Source organism: Wyeomyia smithii, chromosome 2, assembly GCF_029784165.1.
Source record: "Wyeomyia smithii strain HCP4-BCI-WySm-NY-G18 chromosome 2, ASM2978416v1, whole genome shotgun sequence".
Classification (NCBI taxonomy): Eukaryota; Metazoa; Arthropoda; class Insecta; order Diptera; family Culicidae; genus Wyeomyia; species Wyeomyia smithii.
This window is the reverse complement of record NC_073695.1, coordinates 160345514-160371709: the sequence shown is the minus strand read 5'-3', so window position 1 is coordinate 160371709 and position 26196 is coordinate 160345514. Positions and strand designations below refer to the sequence as shown.

The 26196-nt window shown below is 42.3% G+C and overlaps 2 protein-coding genes across 2 annotated transcripts in view; both read left to right on the top strand.

Moving 5' to 3' along the window:
* LOC129726187 (pickpocket protein 11-like) overlaps window positions 1-26196 on the top strand; it is a 492216-nt gene that overhangs the window by 208277 nt on the left and 257743 nt on the right. The gene's annotated exons all lie outside the window — the stretch shown is intronic.
* On the top strand, window positions 12649-14956 carry LOC129720155 (uncharacterized). Its single transcript, XM_055671589.1, has 3 exons — window positions 12649-12966; window positions 13178-14577; window positions 14774-14956. The coding sequence occupies exons 2-3, from the start codon at window positions 13378-13380 to the stop codon at window positions 14954-14956; spliced, it is 1383 nt and encodes a 460-aa protein (XP_055527564.1). The 5' UTR covers window positions 12649-12966; window positions 13178-13377.

Below are 26196 nucleotides of genomic sequence, written 5' to 3'. Positions count from 1 at the left end.
ATTATATGATAATAGAAATTATCAAAACTAGAATATGAAACAAGACAATAATAAAAATAAAATGTTACCAAATAATTATTCAAATGTAGCACTCACACTTCCCAATGATCAATATTTATTTGTTCAATTCGGCTAAATGTAGAAAAAAAAATCCTTAAAGAAAATAGGACGAATACACCACAAGAAAATTTATAATTATCAAAGACAAGGAAATAAATATTTGAAGGAGAAAAAAAACAATGTGAACCTAATCTATTTCCCAAAGAAATCCTAATAAATTCTAAAAGACACTAAGTTTTCCCAAAACGTGGCCCCACGTTGGGCGCCAAAATGTAGCGGGCCTGAAAGCCACACTCTTAAATCTGCGGCTCCGCTCCCCGTATCTTCAAGCAAGTGGCTTAAGCGCCACCTCGAAGAGGACCACTTGCCTGTCTTGGCTTGCCCGGCCAGAAACTCCGCCTCAGGGCGGGTCAGGGTAATACACGGGGGAAACGAAAAGGCAGAGGCACTACACTAAGGTACTCAGTCTCAACTTTCGATCCGAAACTCAACGTGAAATTACCGCAGAAATTCGCGAAAAAACTCCCTAAACCTCAAAACTCCGAACTCGTGATTCTCCTCACTGGACCAATTCTGAACGATCAGATTGCTACCCAGTTTAGCGAAACCAGAGTGCGGGGACTGTATTCCCAAGCAGTCCACTTGGAGTACCCAAAATACACAAGACTGGAAACGATCGCGAGACGTGAGACACCTTTACATCACCTAAATTACACTAAACATTACTTCAAACAGGGAAACGCACTATATTACTGTTACAATTATATTTACAAGCATGCTTCGTTTTACTACTAACTAAATTTTGGCCATCAATAACTAGCTCACTAACCTATCGTGTGCGTGGGTGTACTCTATTGGCTATTATAGCTACTCCTAACATACGCTAATCCTATCAAAGAAACAACACTTAAAACAACTAGCTAATCTAAGACAACCTCACGCTAACACAAACCTCGAACAAATTCGCGAACAACACAAAAACACACACTCTGGCTTCTTTCGCCGTTCTATAATCTCGCCGATTATAAATGATCGAAGCGAGATTGGTTTGCCCCACAGATCAAACGAGACATTTGGTTTGAAACCGGAAATTTTACAACGAACTTCCACGGCAAATTCAAACCCGAGTTCATATCTCCCTTTCCCATTAGATTCATGCATCTAACCATTTCATTTCCCGAGTTTAATGACCTGCGCTGGCTGGGATTTTACCAATAAGAACAAGCAAGTAAGTCGCAGATTCGTGCTTGAGATTTTGGGTTGCGTCACCGCGAATCAGAGGCTAAAGGAAGAGCAAATATTCAAACGGCTAACTCGTACGCAAGGTGTAATTGCGCCTGGTTAGCCAACTAACAATGATCTTTATAGTAGATCAGCTATAAATTCGAAAATTGACAAAGAATAATTATGCAAATTTAATTCACCAACATGATTGCTACAGAACAAGAAACGTACACTAAGGTCGCTTTTAACGCGTTTTTATACGCGGATTCCGGAATTTACGCGGTTTTTACGCGGATTCTGGAATCTACGCAGTTTTCTTACGTGGATTCCGGAATTTACGCATTTTTTTACGCGGCACATATCCCCCGCGTGAAAAGTGACTTTATTGTATATCGCTTCATGTTATTAGTTTCAGTCATCAGGGTAAGAATTTTATCTGTTGACAAATAAACAAATTTTAGCTATTGACGAATGTTACAGTTTCCAACATACAAAAGTTGAGGAGGTTGTTTATAAGACATGACCGCAGAGTTAACGTAGAATACGACAGCGTGTCTTATGTATTTCTTGCTATATGTTTGGGAATACACTCAATGGGGTTAATCAATTTAATGGTCTCTCTGCTCCAGATGACGTTTACCTCTACAGACGGCACCGGTAACGACAATGAACAACAGCAGAAGCAGGCCCGGATTTGAGGTGGGGGCAAAGGGGGCAAATTCCCCGGGCATCCCGATTCAAGGTGCCCCATAGTCCTGGGGCGACCTTTTTTTTTGCTCGTCACCTTCCAGAACGGTACCTCTAAATGTTTTAAGAAAGTTTAAGAAAGAGGGCCTCACAAATAAATTTGCCTCGGGCCCGCCACCATCCAAATCCGGCCCTGAGCAGAAGCTATTTGCAGCTATGCAGTTTCACTTGCTGTCGTATCCAAAACAAAAATGAAATTGTATTGTTTTGAGGCAGTCTTTTGTAGCAAATCGCACTGAGATAGCTTAATTTGGGCAGTGGCTTCGAAGAGGTTATAAACGAGGGCCAATAGTGTATTCCTAGTGTTGCGGGACGAATAGGTGAAACACACTAATTCTGTTTAGCGTAATGATTTAAGCTGCAAGTATTAGTTTATTAATTTGAATTGAAGGATATTTTAGGCAAATTCAGTGGATTACGGTTTACTTATCCCACGAATAAGGTTAACTTTAGGTTAGGTTTGGCGATTACCTTCTAGTTTGAGATTAATTTTGTAAGTATAGTATATTTTTTAATTACTAGATATTATAACTTTATGAAGTTTGACCTTTCATCTAGTAGGAAACAAGGATTAAGTATAATATATGGAATTTTGTAATTAATTTCGCATACACATTGCAAAATGCTCCTACCACCAATGAATGAATTTTATCTCTTACTTCCTTTTTCTTTTTCTAAGAATTCTTATTTTTCTAATATTCTATCTAAAATTATCTGACGTCTAAAGTAGCTTGACGGTTAATTTTACCACAGTATCCCTCAGGTTGGTGTACCATGGGAAGAGTTGCCAGTGGTAACATCCCCCGCCCCGTAAAGATGGGTATTTGCCTCAGCTTTATCGCTTCTGTTCACTTCTAGTACCGCCAACTTGGATACTGGCCAGCGGAACACTCCGTCCGACGTCTGGACCGCAGCTTGTCTTACCCTGACATCTTTCGCTGTTATTACCTCTAGTACTTTTCCTCGGACCTATCCATTTCGTTTCGAATCATCGATAATTAGAATCAATCACCTGGCTGAACCAGTTTCGCCTCTCCGAATCACTTGGTTCGTTTAGTCAGTGTAGGCAGGTACTCTCTTACCCAGCGTTTCCAGAATAGGTCAAGGTTGTGTTGAATTAGATACCATGAACTACGAACTGAATGGTTTGAATCGGTCATGTTAACCGTTGTCTGTTTCACTCCATTAGAAGACCCGAGCAAAAAGTGATTAGGTGTGATGGCTTCCTGCTCGGCAGCGTCAAGGGGCAGATAGGTCAGCGGGCGAGAATTGACTATTGCTTCAGCTTCCACGGCTATGGTACAGAAGGCCTCGTCATCTAGCTTGCGCTCTTGGAATAGATTAGTCATTGCAATTTTCACCGACCGAACCAAGCGCTCCCAGGAGCCGCCCATATGTGGGGTAGAAGGTGGTGTGAATAACCATTTTGTGTTGGTGTTGGTGAAAGTGGCGGCCGAGTGTCCATGAATGCGCTGGATTTGTTCCTTCAGGATACGATCAGCTCCGATGAAGTTCCTACCGTTATCGGAATAGATTTCGATCAGGGCACCTCGTCGAGCAACAAAACGACGTAAATAGGAGATGCAACTTTTTGTAGTTAAATCGAATGCTACCTCTACATGTACAGCACGTATAGTGAGGCAGGTAAAAAGAGCAATCCACCTCTTAGCATTTGCACGACCAACTTTCACAGTGATCGGGCCAAAATAGTCCAAGCCGACATAACTAAAGGGACGAATAAAGGGGGACAGTCTCGCCGCCGGCTGTGGTGCCATTCTAGGCACTGACCGATGTGATTTTTTGACGTTGACAAACGTCTATATCGTAGTTAGGCACCTAAATTTGAAAATCTAGTAATTCAACCAAGGAAAACCAGGGAAAAGTGGTCAGGTTTTGAGCGCTTATTTTTCAGTCATTTATAATCAGGTTTTCGAGGTTTTGGCATCAATCGATCAAAAATTCTTTTACGGTTTAATTTATGTACAAAAACAAATTGTTGTTCGAGACACACTGTTGAAAAATTAATAATTAATATCGATTGCCTAAATCATACCGCGCAGCCAATCACTACCTCTCTTCCCAAGCACAGTCGACACTAACGGATAAAATCGATCTGACTTTGTTGTTATTGTTGTTGTCACTTTCTGTTTCCGATGCTTATTTACGTTCCTTGTCATTTCATTAGCTACTTAGCCCCTCCTTCTTTCTAACTCACTGATGAAGCCTTGGTATAAAGGTACCGTTCAAACATTTCACCCCATCAGTTAAGTTTACTAGCAGCAGGCAGCAGCAGCGGGCATCAACAAGCAGTAGGCGAAGTGGATCAGCAGCGGGCAACAGCGGCGGTGGTAGCGGTTGGCTGCAGTTCTTACCTCTTTCAGTTCGGCTCCCCTTCGATCTGTGTTGGACCCCACCAGCGGTAATCCGATTCAGATATCGTTGGTTGAATACAACCCTGAACTGAAAGAGACTCGCACCGTCAGCTGGTTTGAGATGCCACCATCATCCAGCGTATGCATATATAGCGTGTGAATATCTGTAGCGTGTGTCCCTAATATGTAAGTGGACGACTTGGGGGGGGGGTGAGGTTGTGTAATGTCCACGGTCCTTACAAAAAAAAAAAAATTTTTATGGGCATTTGTCCACGGGGGGGGGAGGGGGGGTTAAAGTCGTTTAAAATCTGTCCACGTGGTATATGGATGGTACCAAAGGTGTGTGGCTTGCTACATAGCGTGTGTGTATGTGTATGCATGTCTGTAGTGCGTGTATGCATGTTTATAGCGCGTGTGGCACCGCCACCACCACCGGCACCGCCAGGTGGTTTGAGAAGGCACCATCATCCAGCGTATGTCTTTGGTCTATATAAGAGACTATTTATCCTCAAGCAAAACAGTTTACTAGCAGCAGGCAGCAGCAGCCTACATCAATACCGATGGCAGTAGGCGTAGTGGATCAGCAGCGGGCAACAGCGGCGGTGGTAGTGGTTAGCTGCAGTTCCTACCTCTTTCAGTTCGGCTTCCCTCCGATCTGAGTTGGACCCCACCAGCGGTAATCCGATTAAGATATCGTTGGGTGAATACAACCCGAAACTGAAAGAGACTCGTACCGCCAGCTGGTTTGAGATGCCACCATCATCCAGCGTATGTATATGTAAGGTGTGTGCACATAACGTATGTGAATATCTGTAACGTGTGTCCCTAATATATAAGGTGTGTGGCTAGCGTGTGTGGCTTGCTATATAGCGTGTGTGTATGTTTATGGCGTGTATGCATGTCTGTAGCGCGTGTGTGCATGTTTATAGCGCGTGTGACCAGTGATGCCACATATACAGATTTATCTGCATTTATACAGATTTTTTGCGTATTTTTCATACAGATATCTGCATATACAGATTACAGATTTTCTGGAAATAATACAGATTTATACAGATTTTTTTGGTTTTCATGGGGTCGTAAATTAAACTTCTTTATATAGTTGAAAAACATAAATTAATTCGAATGCGGTGTAGCGTGTCGGAGGTTTTATTATATTCATCTGCTACGCATAAACGTTTGCATGAATGAATCACGGAAAAAATGTTAAACAAGCTATATTGCATTTTTTTTCGAGAAGGATATGTCCAGTACATATGCAAATTTTATTTTACAGATTTTTTTCAAATTTTACCAAGGTGATAAGATTTTTTGAGCTCCAAAATACAGATAAAAATGTGGCATCACTGCCCGTAATACTGGTGGCTGTTAGTAGTACATGGCTACTGCAAAATACTGAATTGTCTGGAATTTTGGACGGACTAACCAGTAAACAAGAATAATCGGCAACTGGTACCTTTTGGTGACTCGAATTTTTGTAATAGAAGCGTTGCAATTCCCTCTACTATTTGTTTTAATGGAATATAAGAATACGGTAGTCAACGTCATGCGGTCGTGTCTTGAATACCACCCTCCTACTATTTATTTTACACCACTGACAGCGATTTGATACCGTTTTCACTAAAACTCGCAATCGTGGTACATAAAAGCGTTGACGCACTTCATTAACCACCGTCCCATAGTTGGCATGTATCTGGTCCGGTGGTAACTGTCTATAACCAGAAAGGTCACGCGATGGTGCTTTGGCAGTATGATTGGGCACTTTTGGTCCGCCGAAACTAACTGCAAGGCACCTATGCGACCGTCAACACGCTGGACGCGTTGATCATCTAGAGCTGGTGTAAGTTTAAATAGCACACTAGATTTTTCGAGCGATTCATGTTCATGAAATGGCAAGCTCTCATTTTTTCGAATGACGGTAATCTCGTCTGCATATGCGTCTAACTGCACAATCCTCCATATCAAGTTTTCAGCATCATGTAATTCTTGTTGGGTCAGAATTTCCCTCGTGAAAGGTTCCTGCGTCTTCTTTCTGCACGCGTTCACAAAACGCCTCACGTACGCTACTGCTCTGAGCAAGCGATACCAATTCGAAAAGCGTTCAAATTTTATTAGTGATATTGAAACTATTTGATGGACAAAACAGGCACGTAACTCCCCGTTGGTAGAGTTTTCCTCTGTCGTTTGTGGCCAATGTTTTTCATCCGAGTACAAGAACTCTGGCCCTTGAAACCAGCGGCTGGTGGAATCAAAACACGGTCCTTTGCCCCATTTGGTGGCCTCATCTGTCACGTTAAGTTTACTCGCCACCCACCTCCAATCGTTGGCATTCGTTGATGACAGAATCTCGCTGACTCGACAAGCAACAAATTGTCTATAACGGCGGTGTTCGGATTCAAACTAAGCCAAAACTGTTCTCGAATCGGACCAGAAAACTTTCCGACGAACAGTTACAGAATGGCCATTGATGATGAAATTTGCAAGCCGCACCCCCAATGCAGTGGCCATCAATTCTAGTCGAGGTACGGTGGCATGCCGAATAGGTGCAACTTTCGTTTTCGCGGCTACCAGCGTGCACTGAACGGTTCCATCCGGCATCTCAACACGGAAATACACCACAGCGGAATAAGCATCCTCGCTTGCATCAACAAACACATGGACCTGTAAAGTGTGTAACAGGGGGTCACCCTGTACACACTTTTATTTGCCCAGCAAAACCCTTACAGGGCGGCCAGATATCTCTATCGGATTTCGGATCCTTGCTAAAACACAGGAAAAAAAGATAAAGGGTATGTGCTCGAGGGCACAAACGTAGGCTTGACGTGGGACTATTGTGGGTTTAAAGATTTAATTCTGCCATAGCCATAGTATATAACACACACCAAACGTACAAATACCATACACAACAATTCATGAACAAAAAAAAAAACACACCTGTCATAAACCAAAACATACAAAATAATAGGAAAAATAATTAACTTGTTGCCTACAAAAGTATTCTATCATAAATAAATTTACCACACACACACGCTACTCACACACACAGACATATACACACACACGCTACTCACCCACACACACACACACGCTACACACACACGCTACACACAAACGCTACACACACACAAGCTACACACACACGCTACACACACACGCTACACACACACACACGCTACACACACACACGCTACACACACACACACACACACACTACACACACACACACGCTACACACACACATACCCACGCCATTCACACACACACACACACATACACACGCTACTCACACACACACATACACATGCTACTCACACAAACACACACACTTACACACGCTACTCACACACACACACACACACACATACACACACACGCTACTTACACACACGATACTTACACACACGCTACTCACACACACACACACACTACTAACACACACACACACTACTCACACACACACACACACACACACTACTCACACACACACGCTACTCACACACACACACACACACACACACACACACGCTACTCACACACACACACACACGCGCGCGCTACTCACACATACACGCTACTCACACACACACACACGCTACTCACACACACACACACACGCTACTCACACACACACACACACGTTACTCACACACACACACGTTACTCACACACACACGTTACTCAAACACACACACACACACGCGCTACTCACACACACACACACGATACTCACACACACACGCTACTCACACACACACACGCTACTCACACACACACGCTACTCACACACACACGCTACTCACACACACACGCTACTCACACACACACGCTACTCATACACACACACACACACACACACACACACACGCTAACGCTACTCAGACACACACACTTGGTATACGACACACTATACCTACACAAATTACTATCGGTAGCATCCAAACGGCTTCCAATGGTCCCTTCCAACGGCTTCCAATGGTCCCCAGTGCCGATCACGTCCAGTTTCGGGCTGTATTCCAACAACGATATCTGAATTAGATTACCACTGTAGGGTCCAACTCAGATCGAAGGGAAGCCGAACTGTTCGCTTTGACGGTCGACCAGGGAATGAGCTTCTCTCAACACGGAATGTCCTTTTATAGCGTCACTCAGTGTGGGAAACTTGGGTGATTGGGGGAAGAACCAATCACGTGGAAGCATTTCAGCTTTCTTTCTTCGTCGCTTACGTTGGGTGGTAAATGCGATGCCAATTGGCTGGCATTGCTAGCCAATGACTGAATGCGTGAAATTATTTCGTCAATGTTTTTGAAAATTACCAATCGTATGAAAAATGTATTCGACCTTCAAACTTTCCCGCAATTTTCACGGAGTAATAAGAAAATGGTAACTAAAATTATCATGTTATACAAATCTTGTATGTTTTAGCTTTCCAACGGTATATTAACTATTGAAATCGGAACAGTTGTTTGAGCGCTATTAGCATCTAAAATCTTCCATTCCGCCAACCAAAAACGTTACATGTTCAATCCAGTTTTTCCAGAAGGTTCCTTAGTATAGTGAAGAAAGACATAGTCCCACGTCAAAAAACAAACAAAATAAACACTTATCGCTTTTTATTCCTAATTTCCTCTTGCTGTCGGTGGTGTGAGTGCTGCGGGGACGTTGCTTCTCGTTGTCGGGATGGCCGTTTTCAACAGCTCCTGCTGCAACGAACTCCGGCGGGGTAGTGTTTAAAACTGCTCCTTGGCACTTAGCAGGGGGTAGCTAATGACTTTGCTTACCCTCTCCGGCGAGCAAGCACAGAACACAGCACTCAACTCACGGGCCAACGGAACAACCTTCGTTGGTCTTACCAAAGCGGAACAACCTTCGCTCATACAGGACACAAACTGTAAAATAAAACAGTTAAAACGCGCACCTTTATGATGAAAACAAACGACGCGTGTCACTCGTACCGTGATCAAGGCTAGACTGATCATCCCACGATGGCTGCCGACCACAACAAACCCGCCGAGACTGGCTTCAGCACACTTTTTCGCAGCTAGAGGAAAATACCGGCCTATCTATTCCTAACAATTATTTCACAAACATGACAACAAATTATCGAACCTAACCAAAGCGAAAATATCGTTCACAAACAAAAAAACGAACGATTTTGAGCGAAAATAAACAAACTTATGTGAACGATATTCAGCAAAAGTGGTGAGAACTGTCATTCTGGGTACACGCTGCTGCGGGGGTGTCCAAATGCGGGTAATTTTCACTAATACACTCCCTCGCAAAAGTACCCAAAATAAGGGTTATTTTTACGTGAACACGCTCTTGCAGCGTTACCCAAAATAAGATAAATTTTCCACTCAATGTTAATATTGTAACCGCACAGGTGACAATCTCGCCCACATCGAGTGGAAAAAAATTGACAACAATTTTTTTCACTAACCTAACATCTAACACCGTAACAATAATAAACGGGGAATGAATAAATAAATAAATAAACAAATAAATAAATAAACAAATAAATAAATTAATATGTAAAAAATTTGCTAACCCTATCATTCCTTCCGTAATTTCTAAATAACCAATTCCAAAACTAATCGACCGGAGTTCCGAATCGTTGAAATTGTTTGGTCTTGATGTGAAGTGCTAATCCTGAAAGCATTCGCAAAGCGAGAAGCAGTAAGCTATCATCTATGTTTTTGAAATTTACCAATCGTATGAAAAATGTATTCGACCTTCAAACTTTCCCGCAATTTTCACGGAGTAATAAGAAAATGGTAACTAAAATTATCATGTTATACAAATCTTGTATGTTTTAGCTTTCCAACGGTATATTAACTATTGAAATCGGAACAGTTGTTTGAGCGCTATTAGCATCTAAAATCTTCCATTCCGCCAACCAAAAACGTTACATGTTCAATCCAGTTTTTCCAGAAGGTTCCTTAGTATAGTGAAGAAAGACATAGTCCCACGTCAAAAAACAAACAAAATAAACACTTATCGCTTTTTATTCCTAATTTCCTCTTGCTGTCGGTGGTGTGAGTGCTGCGGGGACGTTGCTTCTCGTTGTCGGGATGGCCGTTTTCAACAGCTCCTGCTGCAACGAACTCCGGCGGGGTAGTGTATAAAACTGCTCCTTGGCACTTAGCAGGGGGTAGCTAATGACTTTGCTTACCCTCTCCGGCGAGCAAGCACAGAACACAGCACTCAACTCACGGGCCAACGGAACAACCTTCGTTGGTCTTACCAAAGCGGAACAACCTTCGCTCATACAGGACACAAACTGTAAAATAAAACAGTTAAAACGCGCACCTTTATGATGAAAACAAACGACGCGTGTCACTCGTACCGTGATCAAGGCTAGACTGATCATCCCACGATGGCTGCCGACCACAACAAACCCGCCGAGACTGGCTTCAGCACCACTTTTTCGCAGCTAGAGGAAAATACCGGCCTATCTATTCCTAACAATTATTTCACAAACATGACAACAAATTATCGAACGTAACCAAAGCGAAAATATCGTTCACAAACAAAAAAACGAACGATTTTGAGCGAAAATAAACAAACTTATGTGAACGATATTCAGCAAAAGTGGTGAGAACTGTCATTCTGGGTACACGCTGCTGCGGGGGTGTCCAAATGCGGGTAATTTTCACTAATACACTCCCTCGCAAAAGTACCCAAAATAAGGGTTATTTTTACGTGAACACGCTCTTGCAGCGTTACCCAAAATTAGATAAATTTTCCACTCAATGTTAATATTGTAACCGCACAGGAGACAATCTCGCCCACATCGAGTGGAAAAAAATTGACAACAATTTTTTTCACTAACCTAACATCTAACACCGATAACAATAATAAACGGGGAATGAATAAATAAATAAATAAACAAATAAATAAATAAACAAATAAATAAATAAATATGTACAAAATTTGCTAACCCTATCATTCCTTCCGTAATTTCTAAATAACCAATTCCAAAACTAATCGACCGGAGTTCCGAATCGTTGAAATTGTTTGGTCTTGATGTGAAGTGCTAATTCTGAAAGCATTCGCAAAGCGAGAAGCAGTAAGCTATCATCTGACCCAATCAAGGCCTGAACTTGAAATCCAATTCTAATCCATTCTTCAAGACAACTCATCTTCCCAAAATGCTGCAAGTCCCAGTACTAATTTTGTACGGTTCCGACTTGCAGGGGAACGGTTGTCGGTTTTTTTTCGACTGTCCAAATTTCATGTTCTTACGGTGCCAACACTCGATACCTGAGCTAGAGTTAATTTCCGAACCACTCATTCTATTCTCTCTTTCATACATACCCTTTCATTCCAATCGCCATTTGCAATTCGACTCACCTTTTGAATTAACTCTGGAACATTGTATCTCACCCAACCACGTCAACTTTTATTCGTTCACTCATGCATATCCAATCACACATTCACGCACTCCTTCTGGCACCTATCCCACGTCATCGTCAACATTCTGGACCATGTCTCTCTGTCCCTGTTCATCTCCAAAGCATCTCTCATACTGAGACGTTTGAGAGGGACCAAAGAATGTCTCTCGCATAATGCGGTAAATAAAAAAAATATTCCCTAAGGAATTCAATTCTATCACCCTGGTGGTTAAAATCTAAAACCCCAGTATTTTGCAAGACTCCGAATGCACAACATTCGGTTGCGATGACGCTCATTTATATATATCCATATTCGGCCGCACCGTATATACATTACATTGCCTTACCACAAACGATCAGTTTCTAATCCGAATCCATCTTATCGTTTCTGGCAGCACGGCATCGTTTGGAGACGTCAACCGGCGATGACGTCATTCCTATGCGGAATGATCAATGAATAATTTATGTAAACAAACCGGAATGGAAACTCGCCGTTCACATTCCGGTTTTCGCGATTTTTTTAGGTTTCCGCGACGGTTTCTTGCGGCGAAAATACGTTGCGCGTGCGTGTTTATCCCCATAGAAGAGGGAAAAAGTGTTTTGTGCGAAGAAGAAACGCCCAAACAAGGCAAAAATTTGTAAAAAGTCCCTGCTGAAGAGGGGTGAAAACTAAGTCAATGGCACCGAACGAGGCGAAGTGATGTGTTTTCGGTTGTTTGCCTTCTGTTTCCAAGTGCCAGTTCGTGGGTGTTCTTCCAAAAGGCGCGGAATTCTATTCCGGCAAAAATTAAACTTTACACCGTCACGACTGATTTTGGAACAGAAAGCAAAACTTCAGCGGAGCGATTTATTACTCCGTCACTAGCACGAAGCACGCAAAACGTTAACGAAGGTAATGAAGAACCTTCTAACAGTAGTGTAAGTCTCCCTTATTACTATTCACTAGGAGAAGGTAGAGCAACGCATAAATGGACCGACAGTCCAAATGTAATCCGGCGGTCGCCTTTGAAAAGTTCCCAAATGAATAATCCGTTTAAAGGCAGGCCGCCGGTACAAAATTGTACTAGTTTATGCTGGTTTGAGAAGATTTGCTGGCCAAACACCAAGATTTTTCCCGGTAGGATCAACCAGCTCGTAAGACGAAGACCCCTTTTTGGCGAGAACTTTCGCCGGTAAGTATTGTGGTTCAATTTTAGCGTTATAAGGCTCGAGAGCGCTCGACAACTTCATGTTTCGTCGGTAAACAATTTGACCGACTGCGAATGAGTTCGCAAATTTGCGATGTCGCCCGTTGTATTGCTGTCGAGCACCCTCTGAGGCCTTACTAAGATTTTTAACCACAATACCCCGGATTGTCTCTAATTGGTCCTGTCTTGATTTCAGATCACCCTTCCCGGAAATCCTGGAGTAGTCATCCCCTGATGCCATTTCGCAACCATGGACGACGAAATGAGGACTAAACCCGGTAGAAGAATCGGGCAATCACTCTGTTGAACGCCGCCTACAAGGTACTCTCCCAAATACTTTGCCGTCGACTATCGCCATTTGCGAAGCAGTTCGTGGGGCATTACCAGGCGGGATTTATGGGTGCCCGCGCCACCACGGATCAGATATTCGCGGTTCGGCAGGTTATGCAGAAATGCCGCGAATATAACGTGCCCACACATTATTTGTTCATCGATTTCAAATCGGCGTACGACACAATCAATCGGGACAAGCTATGGCAAATTATGTTCGACTACGGTTTTCCGGACAAACTGACGCGGTTGGTCAAAGCGACGATGGATCGAGTGATGTGTGTAGTTCGTGTTTCGGGGGCACTCTCGAGCCCCTTCGAAACCCGAAGGGGGCTGAGGCAAGGTGATGGTCTCTCGTGCCTACTGTTCAACATTGCCCTGGAAGGTGTCATTAGAAGAGCGGGGATTAACACGAGTGGCACGATTTTCCAAAAGTCGGTTCAACTGTTTGGTTTTGCCGTCGATATCGACATTGTGGCTCGGACCTTTGTGATGATGGCGGATACGTACATCGGATTAAAGGCTGAAGCCAAAAAGATTGGACTGGTCATCAATGCATCGAAGACGAAGTACATGAAAGGAAGGGGTTCACGTGAAGACAGTAACAGTATCAGTAACCTCCCACCTCGAGTTCAAATTGGTGGTGATGAAATCGAGGTGGTCGATGAGTTCGTGTACCTGGGCTCACTGGTAACTGCCGACAACGATACCAGCAGAGAAATTCAACGGCGCATTATGGCAGGAAATCGTGCATACTTTGGTCTCCGGAGGACGCTTCGATCGAGTAGAATTCGCCGCCGCACCAAGTTAACCATCTACAAGACGCTGATCAGACCGGTAGTCCTCTACGGGCATGAGACATGGACTATGCTTGTGGAGGACCAACGCGCCCTTGCGGTGTTCGAGCGGAAGGTGCTTCGTACCATTTTCGATGGACTGCAGATGGAAAACGGAGTGTGGAGAAGGCGAATGCACCACGAACTGCAGGAGCTACTTGGGGAGCCATCTATCGTCCACACCGCTAAGATAGGCAGGCTGCGGTGGGCTGGGCATGTTGTAAGGATGTCAGACGATGGCCCGGTAAAGATGGTTCTTGAAACCAATCCGTCAGGGACGAGACGGAGAGGTGCACAGCGGGCAAGGTGGATCGATCAGGTGGAAGACGACCTGCGGACCCTACGCAGACTGCAGCCATGGACCGAGTGGAATGGAGACGACTCTTACGTACAGCAAAGGCCACACCACGGCTTGGGACTGTTTGGTAAGGTAAGTACCCGGTAGAAGAATGAACCGTAGTATTTAGGATGCGCTCCATATGAGAAATGCGGGCATCCCAGTTGCGCTGGTCCGTGCGGGCGTGTGCGCGAATCGCCGTATTTATAGAACGATTCGTTCGTTCTACCGGGTTAGCCTGCGAATGATATCTCGAATTCAGCCAATGTGTAACATTTGTTTCTTTTAGGAACCGGCTGAATTCTTTAGAGATGAACGTCGAACCATTATTGCTCAACAGGATTTCCGGACTTCCATGGCGGTTGAACCATTGTTCGCGAAAGAAGCACAAAGAAGGGCGCTACAAATTTTGCGAACGGGGGTCAACATTACGTACTTGCTGAAGACGTCGAGGACGACTAGCAAGTGTTGATTACCCCGTTTGCTTCGAGGAAGTGGGCCTATGTAGTCCACCGAAATCATCTGCCACGGTGCACCAGTTGTGCGTGACTGACCCATTTAAGGATTCCAACTAAACCGAGAGTCGAATGGTACACTTTTCGAGGCCACGTATTTGAAAAGTTTACCATCTTCAACTTTAAAGTCAGGGTAATCATCAGGATTATCTGAAACTTTAGACTTCATAGAACAATACCAGTCTGAAGTGGACAATGCCGAAATGGCTGCTACAGCACGGGATAAGGCATCCGGAACCACATTGTCCTTACCTTTCCGGTTCCGGTGCTCAATGGACATGTCGTAGAGTTGTAGTTCCAAACTCCACCGACTCAGGCGCGAACTGGTTTTCCATTTGGTTTTCAGTATCCAGGTAATGGCTGATGAATCAGTGACAAGTCGAAAATGATAACCTTCCAAGTAACCTCGAAAGTGTTCAACCGCCATAATCACCGCCAGACCTTCCTTTTCGGTAGCGTGGTAATTCCGTTGGGGAGTGGTTAGCTTATGTGAAAAATAAGCTACCACTTTTTCCCCCTCTGGATGTTCTTCCACCGAAACAGCCGCGACAGCAGTGTCACTGGCATCTGTCTGCAGAATAAATTCCTTCGAAAAATCTGGCGGGACAAGCACGGGAGGAGTGACTAAAAGTTCCTTTACCTTCAGGAACGCGAGTTCTGCTTCGGAGTTCCAGCCAATATCCTTGGCCTTCGTTTTCAAGAGGTCGGTCAAAGGTGCGGTTACCTCACTAAACCGATCAATGAAACGCCGGTAGTAACCGCACATTCCAAGGAATCGGCGCAGTTGAGTAACCGTCACCGGCCGCTCGTAATCGAGTATCGGCTGAATTTTGTCAGGATTGACCTTTAGACCTTCCTGATTCAACAAATAGCCAAGAAATTTTAACTCTGGAACCCCAAAACGGGATTTAGCCAGGTTTATCGTCAGATTGGCTTTGGCTAGACATTTGGCCACCTCTTTGAGCAATTGTAGGTGATGCTCGAACGTTTCACTTACCACGATAATATCATCGAGGTAAACGAAGACGTGCGGTTCCAGTTTTCCTCGTCCTAACACCTGGTCCATCAGACGTGCCAAAGTGGCAGGGCTGTTAACGAGACCGAAAAGTAGACGAGAAAATTGGAACATACCCCTGCCGGGCACACTGAAAGCAGTAACTTACGACTGCCTTTAGCCAAAGGAACCTGGAGAAAAGCCTCCTTTAAGTCTATAGTAGACAGGTACTTGGCTTTAGGCAGGCTTCCTAAAATACGCCCGGGATGAGGCAGAGGGTATGCATCACGTACTGTACGCTCATTAAGAGGCCGGGCAACTAGACAAAGCCGAATAGAGTCGTCTGGTTTGGTCACAGCGACAATATTCAAAGACCAATCGAAATCTGACTCTTCAATAATACCCATAGATCGCCAACGGTCGACTTCTTCCCAGACTTTAGACAGTTTTCTTGGGCTCATTTTATAAGGATATCGGCAAACAGGCGTGGCACTTTGGAATTCTTCCTTAATTACGATCCTGTGCTCTGTTAGCGAGGTCGCATTCAATTTGCCGGGCACTACCGCCTGGAAACAGGTCGTAACCTGTTCGATACAGGCCATCTGCTCCGGAGTAAGTATGGACTCACTCGGAGCAACTTTCGTCCCGTTCCGAACCTGTGTTCAACAGAGCACAAGTTTGCAACTGGGGTGTTATTCCAAAGGCGCGCCAAAAGTCCATACCGAGTATTGAAGAAACTGTTAATTGCTCCACTACAAGGGTGCAAATAACCTTTGTCTTGTTTTGGAAAGTGTACGGAAGATATATTTGTCCAAGGATCGGTAAAGTCTGTCCATTTGCTGAACGAAGTTCAACTGACCTTTCCAAACCTTTCATTGGACTTTTGGAAAACTTTCGGTACAACTTTTTGGTGATAATGGTGGCATTACTACCACTGTCGAGCATGGCCATATACTGCGACAAAAACGAAAGGACGATTATCGGACGGATCATCGAGGATGATGGTTTCAACAAACAACGGATCACGATAATCCTTATCATGAGCTGGTCGAAAACTGTTGTAAATTTGGGGGTCTAATTTTAGGCTTTCTATGGGGCGCACATCCTTACACAACTGCGACTCTAGTTGGTACGAATCCCGTTTTTAAGCAGTAGGGACAGCGAGAGACATCGAAACCCTTGAATCCACACAAAATACAGAAGACTCGTCTAGAATTTCTGCACGCCTCATGCTTGTGTCCAGTACCACCGCAGTTGTAACAGACTCCGAGACTAGGAGGTCGATGCTGTTCCACTCAGAGTTGCCAATAATTTTTTTATTTAAACTGGAAGAATGCTAAAGAAAAAACTGGAAAAACTGGATTTCAAAAAAATTTAATGAATAGCATAAAAAATGCAATAGAGCTTCTCTGTGATGGTTACAAAATCCAATGCTAGTTTTAAATATAGCAAAAAATCACTCATTTCAATCAGAACTGTTCTGTTTCGGGTTTCCTTTTCTTTTAATTTTATTGTTATCTTCTATAAATTTGAAACTTCCTGATCAATTTATCTCAAAATCATGAAAATGAACTTCACTTCAACTTTCAACTAGAGTACTGATGCAACATTTTTCACGTTACATCTGTGAAGTTTAAGTTCCAACTATCTTTGAGTTCGCTATCTTTTGGTATCTTATTATACGAACATATTTTAAACTGCTACGCAACAGAAATTATTTTGAAGAATACCACCTGTTTATGACATTTTTGAGATCGATTGTTTTTATTTTTAAATAACATGTTAAGCTACCATTGGAATTGATTTTTTCCACGATCTGGTAAAATCTATCCGTCAGTTTCTGAATAAAGCTTATCTTACTTTCCTTTTTCATCTCATCAATGCTATGTAGTTTATATTTTGGCCGTGTTTTGTGCGAGAAAATAGAATAGGCTGGAAACGTAGTTAAGAACTGTTACAATGATTTAACACAACATTTACACATTTAACACAACATTTACGTTCTAAAAAGATTTCCGAAAACCAGTCGGAGCTTGAGTACATGAAAAATCTGGGTAAAACTGGGAAATAAACAGAAAAACTGGAAGATTCTGGGATTAAACTGGAACATTGGCAACTCTGGTTCCACTAGATAGTCGAGACAAATCACCGGCTTTTGTTTGGATTCCGGTTTCGAATTTCTCTCGACAAGATTCTTTTCCGTCTGAACACCTGGCTTTTTCTTCGTGTTTTCAGACGGCGTTTTGGAAGCACAATTATCCTTTTGGGAATTTTTGCTCCAAAATGTTTTGGTTTCAACGTGGCTGTTATTCGAACCACCTCCCTTTCTGTTTGGTTGGTCCTTTTTCGATGTGTTAATTGGTGGATTTACCGAATAAGCAGCGACTTCCTTTGGAGAACCGAACACTTTTCGGTAAATCGGTGTTTTGTACGCATCAATCGATTTACTTAAAGTCATCAATTCTGCAAGCGTATTCACTGGCTTCGAAATTAGTATTTGCTTACAGTCCGGCCTGAGGTTCCGCTTGAGCACGTCGAGTTTTTCGCTCGGTGTCATGGGAACCGTCATAACACGAAATATTTTTTCCATTTCCTGGAAATAGTCCAGGAAACACTCGTTTCGCATCTGCAGGCGCTGGGAAACCTTTGATTTGAGGGCGGCGTCAAGTTCCGGATGAACGAAATTTTCCTTAAGCTCACAAACCAAATGGTTCCAGTTGTAAAGCCTGTTCTACGATCTCATAGCCCGATACCAAGTGAGAGCGTTGTCAGTGAGTAGGTGCATTGCAGAATTGAACAGCTCCTCCTCTGAAATTTGCTCGCACTGAGCATAACTTTCAACGGAGTCCAGAAATTCATTCAGTCCTAGCTCATCATCTGTCCCAGCGTATTTCTCAATTTTCCAATCGGAGGCACACTGTGGTCGACGATTATAATGGTAGCCCGAGCAGGATGGTATTTCATTACTCGTATTATTGGGCAAAGGAAAACGCCCATTTGTCGGGCTTGACCTTCCATTCACATGGTGTTGTGGGCAGAGTTGCCAATGTTCCAGTTTAAACTGGATTCTTCCAGTTTATTTTGAGTGATCCAGTCGAACAGTTTAATCCCAGAATCTTCCAGTTTTTCTGTTTGTTTCCCAGTTTTACCCAGATTTTTCATGTACTCAAGCTCCGACTGGTTTTCGGAAATCTTTTTAGAACGTATATGTTGTGTTAAATGTGTAAATGTTGTGTCAAATCATTGTAACAGTTCTTAACTACGTTTCCAGCCTATTTATTTTCTCGCACGAAACACGGCCAAAATATAAACTACATAGCATTGATGAGATGAAAAAGGAAAGTAAGATAAGCTTTATTCAGAAACTGACGGATAGATTTTACCAGATCGTGGAAAAAATCAATTCCAATGGTAGCTTAACATGTTATTTAAAAATAAAAATAATCGATCTCAAAAATGTCATAAACAGGCGGCATTCTTCAAAATAATTTCTGTTGCGTAGCAGTTTAAAATATGTTCGTATAATTAGATACCAAAAGATAGCGAACTCAAAGATAGTTGTAACGTGAAAAATGTTGCATCAGTACTCTAGTTGAAAGTTGAAGTGAAGTTCATTTTCATGATTTTGAGATAAATTGATTAGGAAGTTTCATATTTATAGGAGATAACAATAAAATTAAAAGAAAAGGAAACCCGAAACAGAACAGTTCTGATTGAAATGAGTGATTTTTTGCTATATTTAAAACTAGCATTGGATTTTGTAACCATCACAGAGAAGCTCTATTGCATTTTTTATGCTATTCATTAAATTTTTTTGAAATCCAGTTTTTCCAGTTTTTTCTTTAGCATTCTTCCAGTTTAAATAAGAAATTTATTGGCAACTCTGGTTGTGGGGCCTGGGACTGAATGACTGGTAAAACTGGTTCCGTGTTCTTAATCGGGAGTGACGGACATCGCTCTTTCAGGAAGTCCAAGAGTAACTTTTCCACCACGGTTTGGTTAATTGTGGGCGCCAGTGGTGGATCAGGTACTTCAGGTTCTTCTGGCTCTTCGATTTTGTCCGTCTCACGTCTTTCGTCCAGATCGGTCTGCAGATCAATCTTGGGAATGCAGATCTCTGAATGGCCAGACCTTGTAGGTGACGAAATTTATTTTGCAACTCTCCGACATGTAGTGTCTGTGAAGGCACGTTGAGACATTCAACCGTTCTCACATTTGACAGATTATAGCGATTTTTTCCACCCACTACATATATGTCTGAAGAAATAAGCTGCGATTCCGACTCTAATCGAGATTGCTGTCCACTTTAAGCACAACGGAGTATTTGGCCCTTCGATTCCCAGACTTTTTGCAAGGCTATGTTCTATGAGGGTCGCCGAAGAACCTTCGTCGAGAAAGGCAAATACTTTCAAAGACTAAGATGTGCCGTGCAGCATCACTGGCACAATCCGAAACAACACCGACTGTCCGTTGTGATGGTAGGTGTGGTTTTCGAAATGCTGATTAGTAGTTGAAATTCTTGCGGGTAAAGATGGCGTAGAAGGAAGTAACGCATGGTGACGTAGTTCACATCCGTTAACACCACAGCGGGAGGTTTTCCTACATGCCCGGCGACCATGAAAATTCAGGCAGCTACGGCACAGCTTCAGCGTAGTAGTTTTCCATCGATTTTCAGTGCTACCCCTTTTGAAAGCTGCACAATCTCCTACACGATGGCCATCTTTATTACAAACAGGACAACTTTCAACTACTGCACGCACTCCTTATTTCTCATCCGTTTCAATGTGAGCATGAACAAATCCTCTCTCCCGCGCTCTTGACATCTCATTCCTCTGTATCAGTTGCCAACATACATCACAACTTTACTGACGGAGTCAATAACCGTCGTCAAATTTTGCAACGTTACTACTTGGCAATTCTGGGGATGCTGAACCCACTGCAGCTTAATACTGGCAGGAAGTTTGTCTACAATTTCTTGTAAAAGAATAGGGTTGGAAAGGTGCGATATCTGATCTACGGCGATTAGATGCTGGTTTAGGTTTCGTATAGCCATTCCGAATTCGATCAGTGTTTCCAGCTTCTCCGCTCTCGGAGCGGGAGTTTCACGAACGTTTTTGATGAGATTTTCGGCATTATTGTAACCACAGGCCGTAGTAGTATTATTATAGCTGCAGAAGAACAGCGGCCATTCATCGTTGTAGGATTATGGCCGGTCGTATGAGACCGTAGTGTGGGTCGACCGCTTCCAATCATCGGTGGTGAATTTAAAGCTTTCACTGGGAGCACTTTAGTACCTGCTCCATTCGTGGTAACTGCTGGGCGCGAAGAAATAGATGTACATTGTTGTTGCATCTGCAACTGACATAACCGTAGCTGCTCTTTCAGTTCATTTAGCTGCTTCAAGGTTGATTGCTCAGTTGGCCGCTGAGTAATGTGGCAATCTTTGACCGTTTGTTTGGGTGAACGATTGACAACACTTTCGGGAATGAGTGGCGGAACTCTATTCTCACCGCTTATCCCTCTTACTGTGCCTTCTTTGGTGCTCGTGACGTGTACGGCTGGGATTAATTTAGATGTGGTTGCATTGTTGTGTGGCGGATAGACAGCGCTTCGCTCATCCGAATTTGGTTTCACTGCTGCTTGTCCATCCACCCACTCAGCGACTTGTTTCGTTCGACTTTTAATATCGTAGATCCGACTACGTACGCTGCGAGTTTCAAAATCTTCGAGCAGCGTATCTTCCATCAACTGATATTTTTCCTTCACATATTTTTTCTCCAGTTCCAGCTCTAACAGTTTCTTGTCAAGCTCTCGTTGCTCTTCCAGGCGCTTTAAATGCAGCTCTAAGCGCGCTTTTCGTGAAGCTGCTGACGAGGCGATAGCCACTGATTTTGCTGGTAGTGGGAAACAGGAAGAACAATACCATTTTATATTTTCAACGGAGTCGGTCACTCCGGCACACGAGTAGTGCCACCACTTATCGCACATATCACAAGCAACGAGATCATCGGCAGAGTCCGGCCTTTGACAGGCAGTACAGCTAAAACACGTTGCTGTTGTCCACCGTTTTCTCCTGAACGCGTTCATTCTGATCATTCATCTCAAATGAATTTCTTTAAATTTTGTTGCGGGACGAATAGGTAAAACGCACTAATTCTGTTTAGCGTAATGATTTAAGCTGCAAGTATTAGTTTATTAATTTGATTGAAAGGATATTTTAAGAATATACATACAAATTCAGTGGATTAAGGTTTACTTATCCCACGAACAAGGTTAACTTTAGGTTAGGTTTAGCGATTACCTTCTAGTGTAAGATTAATTCTGTAGGTATAGTATATTTTTTAATTACTAGATATTATACTTTTATAAAGTTTTACCTTTCATCTAGTAGGAAACAAAGATTAAGTATAATATATGGAATTTTGTCATTAATTTCGCATACACGTTGCAAAATGCTCCTACCACCAAAGAATGAATTTTATCTCTTACTCCCTTTTTCTTCTTCTAAGAATTCTTATTTTTCTAATATTCTATCTAAAATTATCTGACGTCTATAGTAGCTTGACGGTTAATTTTACCACAGTATCCCTCAGGTTGGTGTACCATGGGAAGTGTTGCCAGTGGTAACACCCGGTTAACTAATTGCTGCAAATAGTAGGACTTGAGCGAAAATTTTTGAGATTCGGGCTTACTGGCCTAAACATTTTTCAAATAAATATTAAAATACACTCAGTAAGGTTTTCTGAAGTCAAAAGAGGTTAATAATGTTTGTCAATGCCATTTATTGACAACTGAATATTGTTTTTTCAAAACGATAAACTTTTGATTTAGTTCTGAATGATTTACTCTAATATTTCAAATCAACATGAGGTGATTTATTTGCAACTATATATGATAATTTTAATCGCTATACTGCTAGCCACACACGCTATATAGCTAGCCACATACGCTATATAGCAAGCCAGGCACAATATACAACAGACATGCACAGACACGCTATAGACATGCACAGACACGCTATAGACATGCACAGACACACTATAGACATGCACACGCAAGCCACGCATGCTTTATAGCAAGCCACACACGCTACAAACATGCACAGATACGCTATAGGCATGCACACGTAAGTCACGCACGCTATATAGCAAGGCACACACGCTATAGACATGCACAGACATGCGCACGCATGCTATATAGCAAGTCAAACACGCTATAAACATGCACAGACATGATATAGATATGCACAGACACGCTATAGACATGCACATGCAAGCCACGCACCCTATATAGCAGGCTACACACGCTATCCAGCTTTCCACGAGCGGTAATGGCGGACAGTGCACGCAGCCCATTTCGACGTTTTCTGTAGGTCAGGAAATTTTCAGTCGCAGTAACGGAGTAGAAAATATAACAACATCGTAACGTAGCGTAGCAACATCAACAAACAATGGGCGTTTTGTTATTCAGATTTCGTCGTGCGCATGCGCGGATCATAATAAACAAAACTGTTTATTAAAGTTGCTATGCTACGTTGCAAAAATTTTATGTTTTTCACTCCGTTACTGCGATTGAAAACTACCCGACCTACAGAAAACGTCAAAATGGGCTGCGTGCACTGTCCGCCATTACCGCTTGTGGAAAGCTGGATAGACATGCACAGACACGCTTAAGACATGCACAGACACGCTAAAAACATGCACACTAGAGTGGCCATTTTTGTAACATTATGCGATTCCGATGAGCGCCGGGCGGAAAAAGTTTCCTTTTTACTCTAAAAATAAGCCATGAAAATTTGAAGTTGATCCGAGTTCATTGATTCAGGGTGGCCACTAAGTATCAATTTTCGATTTCCCGGTATTTTCTCGGTTTTCCCGATGATATTTAATAAAATTTCCCGGTATTTTATTTTTAAAACACATGAGAAAATCACATCAATCAAGAAATCAATTTTCTCATGCTTATTTATGCCTTGCAAAACTAGTATTACGAAATTATGAAAAACATTTCTCATTCATCGTTTCTAGTTGATCGTCGACGTTAGCAAGTACCTTCATAGTGATCTGCTGCATAATTTTCGCCCTCTTTATTTCCAAATCGTTGACAGTCGCCTTCTCGCGCTTTCTTGCTTCCTTCTGATTCTTTCTCTGTCAAGCTACTCTCGAGCTTGCTGCGCTTCTGTATCAGGATGCCAATTAAATGCATGGGCTAAATTTAAGAGTTGGGGCATTGAGAATTTGTTTTTTCGAAAAATGTCCTTAGGCAAATTTTCAAGCGGACTTCGGGAAGAAGAGCCTCAGAGTGACCAATGAAAAAATGCACATAACACTGTCAAGATGCATTTTGCAAAATGCATGAAACGATGAGATCTGTTCTTTCAAAACAATTTTTTTTCGAAAAACCTCGATCCTGGGACTTACAAAAATTTTCGAGCTGGGGCCAATGGAATGTATAAGAAATTTCATCATGGTTCTTAAAATAAATTCAACTGACACTCTGAATTAACAGTTTGATAAAAATATTATTAGCTTTTGTTTGTTTTTGATATAGGAAAAAACTTTGACAAATAGCTCCTAAAGGTGACGTCTTTCCCCAACCAAATCCAGTAGTCAAAAGGTCGAACACAGAATAAAAGAACTTTTTTTCTGCCAAACACTTAATGGAGAAAATGTTGAAAATAACAGTCTTGATTATTTATATTATTAACGAAATTTCAGCAGATATTGACCTAGTTTCCGCAACATGACAGACGAACACAGTTTGTTAAAAATATTTATATACATTCTCTTTAAAGTATGTCACTTGCAAATGCAATTAAAATGATCCGCAATATAAATGTGCTGCTTGTGATTAAAATCATATCAAAGATCGAGAAGTACAAACCGGATAGCTCCGTTCAGGTCCGGTTCGAAATAAAATCGTGACTCGAAGTTTCCGGTCCTATCTGACTTTTAACCGGATTCTACCCGAGGCGATGTCGAACACTATTCACAAGAAGTTTAAATAAGCCTCCCGCGACGCTGATTACTTTTTGACTTCTTTAAAAACTGACAATATATGTTACGGGCAGTAAATTTATCCACCTGACCAAGCCTTAATCTATTAGACGCAGATCTTGTTGCGAAGCCGCTGTCAACTTTGGCTGAAACCATCAACCAGCTTTCCACTAACCGGCAGAATCATGCCAGTTAAGTCATCATGCAAAAAAACAGGTTTTCGTATTGACATTTCCTCAGAAACTGTCGAACAAATAAAACGGCGGACATAAAGGAAGATGATTTTTCCGACGTGAAGCCTAATTTCCCGGTTTTCCCGTATTTTTTTCTCGGTGATTTGAAATTCCCGGCTTTTTCCCGCTTTTCCCGGTAGAGTGGCCACCCTGTTTAATGGACCCACATTATTTTTAGTATTATTATTATTATTTTCTAAATTGGATTACCGCTGGGGGGGTCTAACTTAGATCGAAGAGGAGCCGAACTGAAAAAGGTAGGAACTGTAGATCCACGCCGCCTTTGCCCGCAGCAATCGCTGCTACTGTCCGCCGCTGCGCTAGTAAACTGAGCTTGCTTGAGGAGAAGCAGTCCCTTATATAGCCCAACGAGTGCATTCCCGGCTAACTAGGTACTTCATTCTGTCGTCCTTTTTAGGGAAAGGCAGCAAGCGACCAATCAAAGGTCGACATTTACGTTTCGACAAGGTTCAACAATTTTCAATAGTTGTTACCGTTTACACATATTACCCCGTATACCACATACGAGCAACCAGGGAGAAACGAGGCATACTGCTAATCGGTATAATAGGCTTGTTAGTACTAAAATTTAATGTCGTCATTAATGTCTGAATTCCCGTCATATGTGTTTAATGAGCATTAATACTTACACATGTGGCTTTTTATGACGAAATTTTTCGCTTTTCTCATAAAAACCCAGGTTCTCTACAGTTTTCAAATAAAAAAGTGTGCCATAATGACTAAAATACTCAGAAAACTGTGCAATTGGCTGTGGTTCTGTCCAACATGTAATTATTCATGAATTTTATTCAAGCTTTTATGATTAACTAACTAGTGAATAATACAAAAAACTATGGTTCCCCTAACCTTTACACTTTTGGAGTTTATAATACTATGAGTATTTCAAATTATTTCACTAACTTTCGTCAACTTTAACATAAAAACAATCAAAATTAAAATTGGGGCAGAATGCA

Coding starts and splice junctions, on each gene's coding strand:
- LOC129720155 (XM_055671589.1), top strand. CDS start 13,378: ATGGGTGCCCGCGCCACCACGGATCAGATATTCGCGGTTCGGCAGGTT. Junction 14,578..14,773: donor GCTTGGGACTGTTTGGTAAG/GTAAGTACCCGG, acceptor TGTTTCTTTTAG/GAACCGGCTGAATTCTTTAG.